Here is a 17668-nt window from a genome sequence, read left to right on the forward strand (position 1 = left end):
AATAAAAAGCGTCTTATATTTATTTACACTGGGAGTACATATTAATATCAACAAAATATAAGGCGTTTTCTTCTCATTCATTAGGAGCTCTAGAGTTCTTCCTATACACATATGCTTGAACTTCGTGGACTTAATTTTAACAATATTTTCCCAGACTAGCAGAAGACGAGAGCATTATGGTGTAACCTATCATGTAGAAGGCCAGAATCAGCAAAACCACTGACTATACATTTGTTCTTTCTCTACATCCCCCTTTGTGCGGTTGTTACAAAATTCATGTCATGAGCATCAATAGATCAGGCCTGCATACACTGAAATGATCAGCGCTGGATATATTTATCTGCTGCTATTCTGGGCAAGAGCATTAATTTGTTGGACCTGCAGTGCAGTCAGAGATGGCCACGGAAATTGTAGGAAGGGCTAAAAAAGGAAGAGCTAAAACAAAAAGGCCCAGAGCCCACTGTACATCTCATTGATGTTCCTCTTTAAATTTTGATTTTTACCCAACTTCATGACCTAATTTTTACCACTACATATTTTGGCCTTAAGTTTACCTGCATGGTCTATTTTTTGTAGGTGTTAAGATCTAGAAAGCCAGTGTGTGTGTTCTTAAAAATCAGATCAGGCATCAAGTCTTGTCTCTACCCTCGCCGGCCTTTCTTTTCTCCGCTGGCTTTGATGTGTGATCGAACACTTAATTAAGCATTCTTTTCCTTACCAACATTTCTGGTTCTGGAGAGGGGCCTGGTCCTGTTCAATTCCTTGCTTGTGGCTTTAATCTTTTCCTTCTTTTGTGTATCAAGTGCAGGGAGAGAATCTGATGGCCCCCACTGATGGGAATTTCGTGTCCCTTTTCCTATTCTCTTTGGCTCCGTGGGCTCCTCTTCTGCTGGTTGGTTGGATCTAATGCAGATGTACTGAACACTGGTCATTTCTGTTCAACCTTTCCTCCTGTGTGTGTGTATGTGTGTTTACAAAGTAAATTACCCTGCAAAGTGGTGCAGTAACTTTGCAGATTTTTATCCATCCACACAACCGCCAACACCTGGTGAGGAATCTAGTTCCTATTTGCATTTCCACTGCTTAACTATTGCTGTTGAAAAACAATAGTTTTCAGCGGCTTAAGCCAAATCATGCGTGTTCAAAATAATGACCCTAATCGATATGCCTCTTGTAAAGTTTATCAATATTTGTATCTCAAGAAAAATGCATGTGAACAACAGAGAGGTTCCAGGATACACTACCAATCATCACACGGGGGCCCGGGCCTAAAGGTAACAGTAAATGGACACTGGCAGGAGAAATGACTAAACCGGCCCACACCTAGATGCCAATAGCTGAGCTGACTAAATATCAGATTTCAAAAACAAAACGTCACCCAAAGAATATATACAGTAAAGGGGTGTGTCTACCTTATTTATGACAAATTTCAAATTAGTAAAATATATCTCTAGGATAAACAAGAAGAAAAGTAGCTCTATTCTAGCTGAGAAATACTACGTCTCATCTAACTCTTGGATTTTGCGCGGTAATTCGTATGGATTTTTTTTAAAATTTTTTGTTTGGTTAATCAAGTGGTGTAGTAGTAGACGAGACTTTGTTAATTATCATCATCTAGAAGAGAATTAGCAAATTCGTATAGTAAAACATTTCCACACTGTTGAGTATTATGTTTAGTTAGGAAATACGAGATAGACTAGGATATGTTCCGGCTTGTCTTGTACTCCAAGTTAGTTATTATACTCCTATATATATGCGCACGAGACTCAAACAATATATCAACTATTTCACCAATCCTCTCTCTTCTAACATGGTATCAGTTACCGGGTTCTAAACCCTAGCCGTCGCCGCTTCCGCACCCGCGCGCCGCCCCCGAGGCGGTCGGCCTCCATGACCGTCGTCGGGAGCCGTGCCCCGTACCTAGGGTTCGTCCGCCAATCGTGTTGACTAGCTGCCCTAGAGTCTTTTTCCCGAGTCCTTGCTCCGGGTTTTTTCGCTCTCTCACCGGTTGTTTTGATCGACGTTTTTTCTTTTTGGTTTTTCGATCTATACTTGATCGGTTTGCGTCGCCTGCCGCCGCCGTCGACCCCCGTGCACCTCTACTCCGACACCGGCGCGACCGGTTGGCCTATTCACTAACCCGACGACCTCGCGCGACAGGCGGCCCCTAACGGCCGTAGTCCGCGCGTCTCCTCGCCCGTCGCCCAGACCCGGCAGCCCCTCACGGCCGTCGTCCGTGCGTCGGCCCGCTCGTCGATCTATGATACGTCTCCAACGTATCTATAATTTTTGATTGCTCCATGCTATATTATCTACTATTTTCGACATTATTGGGCTTTATTATCCACTTTTATATTATTTTTGGGACTAACCTATTAACCGTAGGTCCAGCCCAGAATTGTTGTTTTTGCCTATTTTAGGGTTTCGAAGAAAAGGAATATCAAACGGAGTCCAAACGGAATGAAACCTTCGGGACCGTGATTTTCTCAACGAACAAGACCCAGGAGACTTGGACCCTACGTCAAGACACAAAAGAGGAGGCCACGAGGTAGGGGGGCGCGCCTCCCCTCCCAGGCGCGCCCTCCACCCTCATGGGCCCCCTGTTGCTCCACCGATGTACTCCTTCCTCCTATATATACCTACGTACCCCCAAACGATCTGATACGGAGCCAAAACCCTAATTCCACCGCCGTAACTTTCTGTATCCATGAGATCCCATCTTGGGGCCTGTTCCGGAGCTCCGTCGGAGGGGGCATCGATCACGGAGGGCTTCTACATCATCACCATAGCCCCTCCGATGAAGTGTGAGTAGTTCACCTCAGACCTACGGGTCCATAGTTATTAGCTAGATGGCTTCTTCTCTCTTTTTGGATCTCAATACAATGTTCTCCCCCTCTTTTCTAGAGATCTATTTGATGTAATCTTCTTTTAGCGGTGTGTTTGTTGAGACCGATGAATTGTGGGTTTATGATCAAGTCTATCTATGAATAATATTTGAATCTTCTTTGAATTCTTTTATGTATGATTGGTTATCTTTGCAAGTCTCTTCGAATTATCAGTTTGGTTTGGCCTACTAGATTGATCTTTCTTGCAATGGGAGAAATGCTTAGCTTTGGGTTCAATCTTGCGGTGTTCTTTCCCAGTGACAGTAGGGGCAGCAAGGCACATATTATATTGTTGCCATCGAGGATAACAAGATGGGGTTTTCATCATATTGCATGAGTTTATCCCTCTACATCATGTCATCTTGCTTAAGGCGTTACTCTGTTTTCATTAACTTAATACTCTAGATGCATGCTGGATAGCGGTCGATGAGTGGAGTAATAGTAGTAGATGCAGGCGGGAGTCGGTCTACTTGTCTCGGACGTGATGCCTGTATACATGATCATACCTAGATATTCTTATAACTATGCTCAATTCTGTGAATTGCTCAACAGTAATTCGTTCACCCACCGTAGAATACTTATGCTCTTGAGAGAAGCCACTAGTGAAACCTATGGCCCCCGGGTCTATCTTCATCATATTAATCTTCCAATACTTAGTTATTTCCCTTGCTTTTTTACTTTACTTTTATTTTACTTTGCATCTTTATCATAAAAATACCAAAAAATATTATCTTATCATATCTATCAGATCTCACTCTCGTAAGTGGCCGTGTAGGGATTGACAACCCCTTACCGCGTTGGTTGCGAGGATTTATTTGTTTTGTGGAGATACGAGGGACTCGCTTGTAGCCTCCTACTGGATTGATACCTTGGTTCTCAAAAATTGAGGGAAATACTTACGCTACTTTGCTGCATCATCCCTTCCTCTTCTGGGAAAACCAACACAGTGCTCAAGAGGTAGCAAGAAGGATTTCTCGTGCCATTGCCGGGGAGTCTACGCAAAAGTCAATATACCAAGTACCCATCACAATCCCTATCTCCTGCATTACATTATTTTCCATTTGCCTCTCGTTTTTCCTCTCCCCCACTTCACCCTTGTCGTTTTATTCGCCCTCTCTCTCTCTATCCTCCCTCTCTTTCTCTATTTGCCTCTTTTTGCCCGCTTGCTTTTTGTTTGCTTGTGTGTTAGTTTGCTTGCTTGTCTCGATGGCTCACGATAATAGTAAATTGTGTGACTTTACCAATACCAACAACAATGATTTTATTAGCACTCCGATTGCTCCTCTCATAGATGCTGAATCTTGTGAAATTAATACTGCTATGCTGAATCTTGTCATGAAAGATCCGTTTTCCGGCCTTCCTAGTAAAGATGCCGCTATCCATCTAAATAGCTTCGTTGATTTGTGTGATATGCAAAAGAAGAAATATGTGGATAATGATATTGTTAAATTGAAGCTATTTCCTTTTTCACTTAGAGATCGTGCTAAAGCTTGGTTTTCGTCTTTGCCTAAGAATAGTATTGATTCATGGAATAAGTGCAAAGATGCTTTTATCTCTAAGTATTTTCCTCCCGCTAAGATCATCTCCCTTAGAAACGATATTATGAATTTTAAGCAACTTGATCATGAACATGTTGCACAAGCTTGGGAGAGGATGAAATTAATGATACGTAATTGCCCTACTCATGGTTTGAATTTGTGGATGATTATACAAAATTTTTATGCCGGATTGAATTTTGCTTCTAGAAATCTTTTAGATTCGGCCGCGGGAGGCACTTTTATGGAAATCACTTTAGGAGAAGCTACTAAACTCCTAGATAATATTATTGTTAATTATTCTCAATGGCATACTGAAAGATCCACTAATAAAAAGGTGCATGCCATTGTCTTGAGTGGAAAGATGGATGAACTTATGAAATTATCTGCTAGTAAAAGTGTTTCTTCTGATCCTAATGATATGCCATTGTCTAGTTTTATTGAGACTAATAATGAATCTATTGATGTGAATTTTGTTGGTAGGAACAATTTTGGTAACAACGCGTATAGAGGAACTTTTAATCCTAGGCCTTATCCTAGTAATCCCTCTAATAATTATGGTAATTCCTATAACAATTATTATGGAAATTATAATAAGATTCCCTCTGATTTTGAATCTAATATTAAAGAATTTATCACTTCGCAAAAGAATTTCAATGATTGAAGAAAAATTGCTTAAGATTGATGAGTTGGCTAGGAACGTTGATAGAATTTCTCTTGATGTTGATTCTTTGAAACTTAGATCTATTCCACCTAAGCATGATATCAGTGAGTCTCTCAAAGCCATGAGAATTTCCATTGATGAGTGCAAAGAAAGAACCACTAGGATGCGTGCTAAAAAAGATGCCTTTATAAGAGCGTGTTCCTCTAGTCCCTATGAAAATAAAGATGAAGATCTAAAAGTTATTGATGTGTCCCCTATTAAATCTTTGTTTTGCAATACGAATCTTAATAATGATGGGACTGAATATGATCCACCTTTACCTAGAAGGCGTACCAAAAATTTGGAGTTTTTAGATCTTGATGCCAAATTTGATGAAAGTGGGATCGAAGAAATTAAAACCCTAGATGTTGCTAAACCCACTATTTTCGATTTCAAGGAATTTAATTATGAAAATTGCTCTTTGATTGATTTTATTTCCTTGTTGCAATCTATGCTAAATTCTCCTCATGCTTATAGTCAAAATAAAGTGTTCACTAAACATATCGTTGATGCCTTGATGTAATCTTATGAAGAAAAACTTGAATTGGAAGTTTCTATCCCTAGAAAACTTTATGATGAGTGGGAACCAACTATTAAAATTAAAATAAAATATCATGAATGCTATGCTTTGTGTGATTTGGGTGCTAGTGTTTCCACGATTCCAAAAACTTTGTGCGATTTGTTAGGTTTCCGTGATTTTGATGATTGCTCTCTAAACTTGCACCTCGCGGATTCCACTATTAAGAAACCAATGGGAAGAATTAATGATGGTCTTATTATTGCAAATAGGAATTATGTGCCCGTAGATTTTATTGTTCTTGACATAGACTGCAATCCTTCGTGTCCTATTATTCTTGGTAGACCTTTCCTTAGAACGATTGGTGCAACTATTGATATGAAGGAATGACATATTAGGTTTCAATTTCCGTTAAGGAAAGGCATGGAACACTTTCCTAGAAATAAAATTAAATTACCTTATGAATGTATTATGAGATTCACTTATGGATTGTCTACCAAAGATGGCAATACCTAGATATATCCTTGCTTCTTATGCCCAGCTAGGGGCGTTAAACGATAGCGCTTGTTGGAATGCAACCCAATTTTATTTTTATTACTTGCCTTTTGATCCTGTTTAGTAATAAATAATTTATCTAGCCTCTGTCTAGGTTATGTTTTTTGTGTTTAATTAGTGTTTGTGCCAAGTAGAACCGTTGGGAAGACTTGGGGAAGTCTTGTTAATCTTGCTGTAAAAAACAGAAACTTTAGTGCTCACGAGAACTGCTGCCATTTTTATTTGAAAAGTGATATTTAGTTAATCTTTTGCAGATGATTAATAGATAAATTCCTCACGTCCAGGAATTTATTTTAGAATTTTTGGGTTCCAGATCTTGCGCTAGCTACAGATTACTACAGACTATTTTGTTTTTGACAAATTCTGTTTTTCGTGTGTTGTTTGCTTATTTTGATGAATCTATGGCTAGTAAAATAGTTTATAAACCATAGAGAAGTTGGAATACAATAGGTTTAACACCAATATAAATAAAGAATGAGTTCATTATAGTACCTTGAAGTGGTCTTTTGTTTTCTTTCGCTAACGGAGCTCACGAGATTTTCTACTTTAAGTTTTGTGTTGTGAAGTTTTCAAGTTTTGGATAAAGATTTGATGGATTATGGAACAAGGAGTGGCAAGAGACTAAGCTTGGGGATGCCCATGGCACCCCCAAGATAATATAAGGACACCTAAAATACAAAGCTTGGGGATGCCCCGGCAGGCATCCCCTCTTTTCGTCTACTTCTATCGGTAACTTTACTTGGAGCTATATTTTTATTCACCACATGATATGTGTTTTTCTTGGAGCGTCTTGTATGATTTGAGTCTTTGCTTTTTAGTTTACCACAATCATCCTTGCTGTACACACCTTTTGAGAGAGCCATACATGATTTGGAATTTGTTAGAATACTCTATGTGCTTCACTTATATCATTTGAGTTATATAGTTTTGCACTAGTACTTCACCTATATCTTTTAGAGCACGGTGGTGGATTTGTTTTATAGAAACTATTGGTCTCTCATGATTCACTTAGATTATTTTGAGAGTCTTAAATAGCATGGTAATTTGCTTAAATAATCCTAATATGCTTGGAATTCAAGAATAGTAAAAGAACTTTCTTATGAGTGTGTTGAATGTTATGAGAAGTTTGATGCTTGATAATTGTTTTGAGATATGAAGAGGGTGATATTAGAGTTATGCTAGTTGAGTAGTTATGAATTTGAGAAATACTTGTGTTAAAGTTTGTGATTCCCGTAGCATGCACGTATGGTGAACCGTTATGTGATGAAGTCGGAGCATGATTTTTTTTATTGTCTTTCTTATGAGTGGCGGTCGGGGACGAGCGATGGTCTTTTCCTACCAACCTATCCTCCTAGGAGCATGCGCGTAATACTTTGCTTTGATAACTTGTAGATTTTTGCAATAAGTATATGAGTTTTTTATGACTAATGTTGAGTCCATGGATTATATACATTTTTCTCACCCTTCCACCTTTGCTAGCCTCTCTAATACCGCGCACCTTTCGCCGGTATCATACACCCACTATATACCTTCCTCAAAACAGTCATCATACCTACCTATTATGGCATTTCCATAGCCATTCCGAGATATATTGCCATGCAACTTTCCACCGTTCCGTTTATTATGACACACTCCATCATTGTCATATTGCTTAGCATGATCATGTAGTTGACATCGTATTTGTGGCAAAGCCGTCATTCATAATTCTTTCATAGTGTCACTCTTGATTCATTGCATATCCCGGTACACCGCCGGAGGCATTCATATAGAGTCATAATTTGTTCTAAGTATCGAGTTGTAATTGTTGAGTTGTAGGAAAATAAAAGTGTGATGATCATCATTATTAGAGCATTGTCCTAGTGAGGAAAGGATGATGGAGACTATGATTCCCCCACAAGTCGGGATGAGACTCCGGACGAAAAAAGGCCATAAAAAAGAGAAAAGGCCCAAATAAAAAAAGAAAAAAATGAGAGAAAAAGAGAGAAGGGACAATGTTACTATCCTTTTACCACACTTGTGCTTCAAAGTAGCACCATGATATTCATGATAGAGAGTCTCCTATGTTATCAGTTTCATATACTAGTGGGGATTTTTCATTATAGAACTTGGCTTGCATATTCTAATGATGGGCTTCCTCAAAATGCCCTAGGTCTTCATGAGGAAGCAAGTTGGATGCACACCCACTTAGTTTTTTTTGTTGAGCTTTCATATACTTATAGCTCTAGTGCATCCGTTGCATGTCAATCCCTACTCACTCACATTGATATCTATTGATGGGCATCTCCATAGCCCGTTGATATGCCTAGTTGATGTGAGACTATCTTCTCCCTTTTTGTCTTCTCCACAACCACCATTCTATTCCACTTATAGTGCTATATCCATGGCTCATGCTCATGTATTACGTGAAGATTGAAAAAGTTTGAGAACATAAAAAGTATGAAACAATTGCTTGGCTTGTCATCGAGGTTGTGCATGATTTAAATATTTTGTGTGGTGAAGATGGAGCATAGCCAGACTATATGATTTTGTAAGGATAACTTTCTTTGGCCATGTTATTTTGAGAAGACATGATTGCTTTGTTAGTATGCTTGAAGTATTATTATTTTTATGTCAATATTAAACTTTTATCTTGAATCTTTCAGATCTGAATATTTATACCACAATTAAGAAGAATTACACTAAAATTATGCCAAGTAGCACTCTGCATCAAAAATTCTGTTTTTATCATTTACCTACTCGAGGACGAGCAGGAATTAAGCTTGGGGATGCTTGATACGTCTCCAATGTATCTATAATTTTTGATTGCTCCATGCTATATTATCTACTGTTTTGGACATTATTTGGCTTTATTATCCATTTTTATATTATTTTTGGGACTAACCTATTAACCGGAGGCCCAGCCCAGAATTGCTTTTTTTTTTGCCTATTTTAGGGTTTCGAAGAAAAGGAATATCAAACGGAGTCCAAACGGAATGAAACCTTCGGGAACGTGATTTTCTCAACGAACAAGACCTAGGAGACTTGGACCCTACGTCAAGACACAAAAGAGGAGGCCACGAGGTAGGGGGCGCGCCTACCCCCCCCCCCCCCCCCAGGCGCGCCCTCCACCCTCATGGGCCCCCTGTTGCTCCAACGACGTACTCCTTCCTTCTATATATACCTACGTACCCCCAAACGATTAGATACGGAGCCAAAACCCTAATTCCACCGCCGTAACTTTCTGTAGTCATGAGATCCCATCTTGGGGCCTGTTTCGGAGCTTCGCCGGAGGGGGCATCGATCACGGAGGGCTTCTACATCATCACCATAGCGCCTTCGATGAAGTGTGAGTAGTTCACCTCAGACCTACGGGTCCATAGTTATTAGCTAGATGGCTTCTTCTCTCTTTTTGGATCTCAATACAATGTTCTCCTCCTCTCTTGTGGAGATCTATTCGATGTAATCTTCTTTTTGCGGTGTGTTTGTTGAGACCAATGAATTGTGGGTTTATGGTCAAGTCTAACTATGAATAATATTTGAATCTTCTCTGAAGTCTTTTATGTATGATTGGTTATCTTTGCAAGTCTCTTTGAATTATCAGTTTGGTTTGGCCTACTAGATTGATCTTTCTTGCAATGGGAGAAGTGCTTAGCTTTGGGTTCAATCTTGCTGTGTCCTTTCCCAGTGACAGTAGGGGCAGCAAGGCACGTATTGTATTGTTGTCATCGAGGATAATAAGATGGGGTTTTCATCATATTGCATGAGTTTATCCCTCTACATCATGTCATCTTGCTTAAGGCATTACTCTGTTTTCATTAACTTAATACTCTAGATGCATGCTGGATAGCGGTCGATGAGTGGAGTAATAGTAGTAGATGCAGGCAGGAGTCGGTCTACTTGTCTCGGACGTGATGCCTATATACATGATCATACCTAGATATTCTTATAAGTATGCTCAATTCTGTCAATTGCTCAACAGTAATTCGTTCACCCACCGTAGAATACTTATGCTCTTGAGAGAAGCCACTAGTGAAACCTATGGCCCCCGGGTCTATCTTCATCATATTAATCTTCCAATACTTAGCTATTTCCCTTGCTTTTTTACTTTGCTTTTATTTTACTTTGCATCTTTATCATAAAAATACCAAAAAATATTATCTTATCATATCTATCAGATCTCACTCTCGTAAGTGGCAGTATAGGGATTGACAACCCCTTACCGCGTTGGTTGCGAGGATTTATTTGTTTTATGCAGGTACGAGGGACTCACGCGTAGCCTCCTACTCGATTGATATCTTGGTTCTCAAAAACTGAGGGAAATACTTACACTACTTTGCTGCATCATCCCTTCCTCTTCGGGGGAAAACCAACGCAGTGCTCAGGAGGTAGCAATCTACGCCGGCCATCACCGCCCTGTCCCCGAGTTCAGCGCACCCCTCCGTCGATTGAGCAACAGGCTGTCGCTGCATCGTCCGTCGGGCCGCAGCGCCGCCGCCCAATGGTTCTCCACGTGGCTGCACCGATCCGCGCCGCCGCTGCGTCGCCCCATCGGGCCGTAGTGCCGCGGCACGTGATCTCCGCCGCCGCCCTGAGGCCATTCCCATGGTTGCACTACCTCGCACGCTGCCGCTGTGTCGCCCCTTCGGGCCGTATTGCCGCGGCCCGTGGTCAACCGCCGCACCGAGGCCGTCCACTCTAGGCCGTCCCCGAGGCTGCACCGACCCTCGTGCTGCCGCTGCGTCGCCCTGTCGGGCCGTAGCGAGCGTGGCACACGGTCCCTGCAACCGCCCTGAGGTCTTCCCCGCTGCCGTCCTGACCCGTGCACCGCCGTTGTGTCGCCCCTTTGGGCCGTAGAGTCACGGCACACGGTCCACTCCGCCGTCCTCGCGCGTCGACTTCTATATGGTATGCATCGCGCCGCCTTCCTAGACACGAGAACACCACCGTCCGCGCTGGTCTTTGTCGCGCTGTCAGGTTCATTATAGCCTACTTCGAGCACCGCCGCTGCGCTCCTTCTCTAGCCGCCGCCGCCTCCTTAGGTCGCCGTCGCCGCTACTCTTCTTCTGCAGCTCCACGGCGACTACCTCGACACCGGTGACCCCCGACTCGACACCGATCACGGCGTTCTTCGCACGGCTACCTCGACTATGGCTACACCACCCATGCTCTCGGCTACATCGACAAACGGCACAAAGGGCTACCGCCTTGCTTGAGCAACCTCGTCGGTTTCCACTTCAGCCAAGACTCCGCGATGCATCGACCGTTACGACTGTAGGAGGGATGTCCGTCGGCTTCCCTTCGGATGCTTCTCCAGTCTCGCAGTCTGCGTCGCTATCATTGTGACTGCGGGGGATGTTGAGTATTATGTTTAGTTAGGAAATACGAGATAGACTAGGATATGTTCCGGCTTGTCTTGTACTTCAAGTTAGTCATTGTACTCCTATATATATGCTCACGAGGCTCAAGCAATACATCAACTATTCCACCAATCCTCTCTCCCTTCTAACACACACCAGCACATGACAACTGAATCTTGCCGTGGACTATCTTCTTCAGAGTTACGAAAAATTTAGGTCCCCCGTCAAGTGACACCTGCGTCGAAGAAATTGAGTGTTCTCATATATTAGACCAATTTTCGACCGACAAGACTTGAGCAAGTGAAGAGAGGCAGGGTTAGTACTCCCTCCATTCCAAAATATAATGCGCCCGCGCTTTCCGAGGTTGAACTTTGACCATAAATTTAACAAACGAGACCGACTGCGGCGGGAGAAAAAATTACATAATTAAAACCTTCTTTCGAATACGAATTCACTGATATAACTTTTGCCCCCACCGCAACCGGTCTTGATAGTTAAACTTACGGTCAAAGTTGAAGCACGTGAATAGAGGAAGCACTGCATTATGGAATGGAGGGAGTTCTTACAACGGTCAAGTCTTCAGCCTCTATTCTCGACCCAGAGGTGACAACTTGGTCCAAGCTCCAGTGTGAACACCTCAGATAGCCAGTCATGTTGCCACCAATCAACTAAATCTGGTTAAGAAACAAACAAGAAAGCTTGACAATGTAAGTAGCATAATTACATAAGAGGAAAAACCATAAACCAGACCGATCGACATGAAAGTTATTGTCAACCACGTTCTCAAAGATCCAACCACTACACTAACCCTCATTCCTGCAGATTTAAAGCAACACTAATAGAACGAATTCACCCGAAATCCAATTTGGCTCCCAGGTGCACGTGCTCCTGCATGTAAATTTTTTTTTTGAAATGCCAGAAAAATCCCAACAGAAACTCTATGTGTTCATAGTCACATTCAAATGCTGCCTAGAATTTTTTAGGGAAAAAGGTTAAACATTTTGGCATGTGGGAAAAATAATAATAATTGAACACCAGATGTCACCCCGAATTTATTATTTTCATAGATGAAATGCGGCTGCTCCAATTCGCATGAAAATTGTCAAGGATGCTTGCGGCACTAACATGAACATCCACAAAAATATCAGAATTTTTTAAAACATTTACAATTTTTCTTGATTACTGTTTACGTGGGAGCAAATGCTCCTGAGAGCTAAAACACCTCTCCCCCCGAATTCACCGCATAAATTAGCAATATTACCATATTTGTTTATGTTTTTCACTACATCCATTAGCAACATTATGATATCTGTGTCACTGAATACGCATGTGGTAATCTTCAATACTACTCCCTCCGTTCCAAATTACTTCTCGTGGTTTTCGGAGGGAGTAGTACTGAAAAATAGAGAAAAGTACTAGTAGTACTGAAGAAGCGCAACGTTTGTTCACTGATAAACAGCAAAGAAAGCTTCGGTAAGTAGGATAAGAGAAAAACTATAAACCATATGTAGGGTGGATCGACGTGTCGATGTACGGGTCGTGTACTTTGACGTTGTATCATCTTCTATTCATTTTCTATCAGAAAATGAATCTGCTTCTTACATAAAATCAAACATGCATGATGAGACAAATATCTGGTTCATAAGTGTAATTAGATTTTTTTACTCTTGTTTTCACCACATGTTTAACCTGGTGATGTGTTTGTGATGTGCATGCTTCCACTATCACAAAGTTTCTTTGTAGCTCAGGCTACATGGAACCTCTTATCCTCAACCCTCCAGCCTTGCTTTGAGATCCGTACTCTCCAACTAACTAACAACAAGAAGATTTCTCTTTTTTGTTTCTTGAAAATGAAACAACATATAAACTTCAAACTTTGCAGACCGAACAAACATTAGAACATCAATGTGTGAAAAAACTTTCAGATTTTTTGGTCTGATATAAATATACAAAATGAGATTTTCTTTGAATAAAAATATTATTTCAAGTATTTAAAATGCATGAAAAAATCTGAAAGTTTTTTCCTATATTGTAGTTAGAATGTATTGTTGTTCTGCAAAATTTGAAGTTCATATGTTGTGTCGTTTGAGAGAAACAAAAAAGACAAATGTGTTTGTACGGATCTTGATGCATAAATGGATGGCAAAGAAGAGGTACCGTGTAGTCTGAGCTACAGGAAACCATGCCTGGCTAGCTTTTTAGTCGAGAGGGGGGACGCTTTTTAGTCGAGAGGGGGGACGGGCACTGCACTGCACCTTGCTAGCTTTCGCCTGCGCCACGCCCTTCTTATTCCGGCTGGCTGCGGCAACAGTAGCCTGCAGAAGGCAACGCCTCACCGGCTCACCCTCACCCCTCCCTCCTCCGTCACATCCTCCTCTCTGACGCCTTTTCCTGCAACCGGATCGCTTCTCCTGTCCTCCTAGCGCTCCTCCCCCTCGTCGTATTCACCCCACTAGCAGTAGTCCAGTACCACCACCGTCTTCTGCCATCACACGCAGTCTGCGCAGAAGCTGAGCTAGCAGTATCTCATCAGTGGTAGCCTCGAGACCACGTATCCAATCCACCTAGAAAGAGGGGGAGAAGGGGAGACGAAAGAGAAAGAGACCAGAGAGAGAGAGTGAACATGATGCTCTGTGATCTCTCTTCTGACCGCGAGGCCACCGGATCCAGCTCCCATGGTGGAGTTGGAGACTTCGGCTTCAGCAGCCATGTCCTGCTCAGCCCTCTCTTCGCGCCGGCGGCGACGCCGACGCCGACGCTGCTACCCAGGCCTCCGCTGCCGATGCTGCTGGAGGAGCCCGCCAGAGCCAAGAGGAAGAGGAGCCAGCCCGGCAACCCAGGTATGAAAAGTTACCCTAGACCTAGATCATCAGCTGCTAGGTCCCTGAAATCCTGAAGCTGCAGGTGGTAATCTCTCTCATCAAGCAAGCTGGTTAGGGAATTAATTTGTTCTTGTGGTTTCTCTTCTCTGTTGGAACGCACGTACGGCAGACCCTGGCGCGGAGGTGATCGCGCTGTCGCCGCGGACGCTGGTGGCGACGAACCGCTTCGTGTGCGAGATCTGCAACAAGGGCTTCCAGCGGGACCAGAACCTGCAGCTGCACCGCCGCGGCCACAACCTGCCGTGGAAGCTCCGGCAGCGCACCGTGCTGCTGCCCAGGCCCGGCGGGGACGGCTCCGGCTCCGGCGCGCCGCGCAAGCGCGTGTACGTCTGCCCCGAGCCCACCTGCGTCCACCACGACCCGGCCAGGGCGCTGGGCGACCTCACGGGCATCAAGAAGCACTTCTCCCGGAAGCACGGCGAGAAGCGGTGGAAGTGCGAGCGGTGCGCCAAGCGCTACGCCGTGCACTCGGACTGGAAGGCGCACGTCAAGAACTGCGGCACCCGCGAGTACCGCTGCGACTGCGGCATCCTCTTCTCCAGGTACGTGCGCATGTATCTCAAGCTGCTGGATCCTCTCGTCACAGCTGCCCTTTGCATCTCTGTTCGTTCGTTCGTTAGGATCTCTGAACTTTTATCTGAATTCTCATGGTACTATGTACCTGGCCGGCAACCGACAGTACGATAGTCGGTGATTTCATCAGGATAGATGATACGAGGGGATTCACAGCATGCGGTAGACACGTATACATTTGGAATTAATTCAAAATAATTTCATAATCAATTAGTTCATCGATCGCTGCATGTCACGTAGACGTAGGGCTTCCCTTTTCAATTGATGTGTTAATACTCATACTACATGATTACATGCTGAACCTGGAATTTTCGAATTCCCATTTCTCTTGAAAACACCGATCGAATATGTCCTGGTCAAAAATATCACCATCCTGCAGCAAGCACTTAATTTTGGCTGTGCAAAGCACGAGGCCCTGTCCAAAGCTTGCCTATATATGCATGGTATGCATGTACTAGTAACCAAGAGGCATTGATGAAACACTTGGTAGGTAGCCAGTCCCTGCAGTAGGATCGTTTTCATGCTTCCACTTCTTGGCACACACTCCCTGCATTAGCAAGGGGGGTTGAAGGTGCAGATTCAAGCAAGCACTGTACGTAAATGGTACATGCATGGTGGGGACCTGTTAGAAAAACTGTCGAAGAAGATGCACAAATACTGTATGAACACACAAACCTGCAGGCTGGCTGCAGGAATCATCATGGAATTTACATCTCCAGCTATCACCTGCATGCGAATGCGAATCCTTGACTTCCATCATAACTCTCCCTCTCTCTCATGGCAGGAACTTTTCTTCAACAAAGTTAAATACGAGTGTGTTACCAAAGAAATAATTGAATACACCTTTAATTTTACATGCATGCATATATACGAGTGTTAGCCAACAAATTGAACTACTCGCTGATTATTTCATGTCAACCTAGAGCCAACCTATATGTGATAACGTGCGCCCCCATGCATGCATGCAGGAAGGACAGCCTGCTGACCCACAGGGCCTTCTGCGACGCCCTAGCCGAGGAGAGTGCAAGGCTCATCGCAGCTGCAAACAACATCATCCCCACTACCACCACCTGCAACAACAACGGCAACAACAACAGCGGCAGCAGCAGCAACGACATCAACAATATGCTCATGCCAAGCAACAGCTCACCACTCTTTCTCCCTTTCTCAAGCCCCCCTCACGCTCAAAACCCTAACCCCCTCATGTTTCTCTCCCAAGAGCCTCACCACCAACACCACCAGGTGCTCCCTCCGTTCCAGCCCCTGACATACCTTGATGACCTGCCTATGACTACCGGCAGCAGTTCGACCGTCAGCACCGACACGGTCAGCTTCAGACTTACTCCAGAAGGCTCGGTGACTATGCACGCCGGTGGCCGACACCTCACCAGGGACTTCCTAGGCGTCGACAACGCCGGGGAGGTCGAGGAGCTGCAGATGTCGGTGCCACTGTGCGCCGCCGCGTACCAGGGACGCTCCATCGGCCCCACCGCCGCCTGCTGCGCCACCGACCTGACCAGGCAGTACCTCGGCCGGCTGCCGCCGGTGAACGAGCCGTGGAGCCACAACTTCTAGGGACTCGCCAGCATCTCATCAACAAGATGACCACCGAAGACTTGAAAGCCAAAAACTAGCTTTGTGTGTGCTCGCTACCTTAGCTCTTGTCCATGATTGTTTTTTCAAGAACACAAGTTATGTGCGTCTTTTGCATTGAGAATTAGAAATGGAACATGCAAAGTACTGTTACGGCAGATCACATGTGATCGCCCGGTTCCACCGGTTTCTGACACACACAAAAAAGCAGGCGAATCGAAGGGTGTGGTAATTGACACCTCGCCAGCTTATCTATCGTCCACAGCCTGTTCTTCTGGGATAGCCACACGAACACCTTTTTTATGTCCATGGTTGTTTCATGCTTGAATTTATGTTAATTAGATGCTTAATTTCCCTGTCATTGTTGGTAATTAGGGTACGTCGATCCTATCTGGACTATGCGTTGATCGATCCAACCTATGTTTTCATACTTTTTTTTCTCGGTGAGAGATGCCTGGCCAAATGTCGATGGATGACACCTTCATGTATGACCCGTACGTTGTGCTAATTTCTTCATGTTGGATGCATGTACTAGCTAGCTACGTTTAGCACGCATATGTTGGAGGTTTTTATCCAACATGGATGACAGCATAATTTTCGGATAGATACACCACCTCCTTCAATGTTGGCATAATTTTCGGATAGATACACCACCTCCTTCAATGTTGGCATAATTTTCGGATAGATACACCACCTCCTTCAGTTTCTCAGCATTTCAGTTTTCAGGCCGTTGGTATTTCATTGTGTGTATCTTATCTATGTAGAGGCCTTGTGCCGATCATCATTCTTTGTATCCGCTTGATGCTACATTATTATAAAGTAATAAACACATCCTTTTATCGAAAAATGACAAAGATGGTCATAATTTTTTGATGTTATTTTGCATGTTAGGAATTTATTCACCAGTAACTTTTTGGGTATCCAACACGCATGAGACAACAATAATTTAGTATGCAGTTTGATGGAAGATTCCATTTCGTGTATTTATTACAACAGAGTTTCAAATTCCAGTCCATTTGAACGATCCCTTGAAACCCCCTCCCCATTCCTAGCCGCCACCCACATGCGACGGGAAGGGATTCCTAGCCG

General features: G+C 43.4%; 1 protein-coding gene across 1 annotated transcript; it reads left to right on the forward strand.

Moving 5' to 3' along the window:
• The first annotated feature begins 13800 nt into the window (after positions 1-13800).
• On the forward strand, positions 13801-17260 carry LOC123132311 (protein EARLY HEADING DATE 2). Its single transcript, XM_044552100.1, has 3 exons — positions 13801-14371; positions 14523-14955; positions 15955-17260. Exons 1-3 carry the CDS (start codon positions 14155-14157, stop codon positions 16559-16561), a joined length of 1257 nt encoding a protein of 418 aa, XP_044408035.1. The 5' UTR covers positions 13801-14154; the 3' UTR covers positions 16562-17260.
• Positions 17261-17668: the final 408 nt, after the last annotated feature.

This window comes from Triticum aestivum, chromosome 6A (genome assembly GCF_018294505.1).
Source record: "Triticum aestivum cultivar Chinese Spring chromosome 6A, IWGSC CS RefSeq v2.1, whole genome shotgun sequence".
Taxonomy (NCBI): Eukaryota; Viridiplantae; Streptophyta; class Magnoliopsida; order Poales; family Poaceae; genus Triticum; species Triticum aestivum.

Excerpts from the sequence above, each read along its gene's own strand:
- LOC123132311 (XM_044552100.1), top strand. The coding sequence starts at position 14,155 with ATGATGCTCTGTGATCTCTCTTCTGACCGCGAGGCCACCGGATCCAGC. Across the intron at positions 14,372-14,522 it reads GAGCCAGCCCGGCAACCCAG|ACCCTGGCGCGGAGGTGATC; the intron begins GTATGAAAAGTT and ends CACGTACGGCAG. Across the intron at positions 14,956-15,954 it reads TGCGGCATCCTCTTCTCCAG|GAAGGACAGCCTGCTGACCC; the intron begins GTACGTGCGCAT and ends GCATGCATGCAG.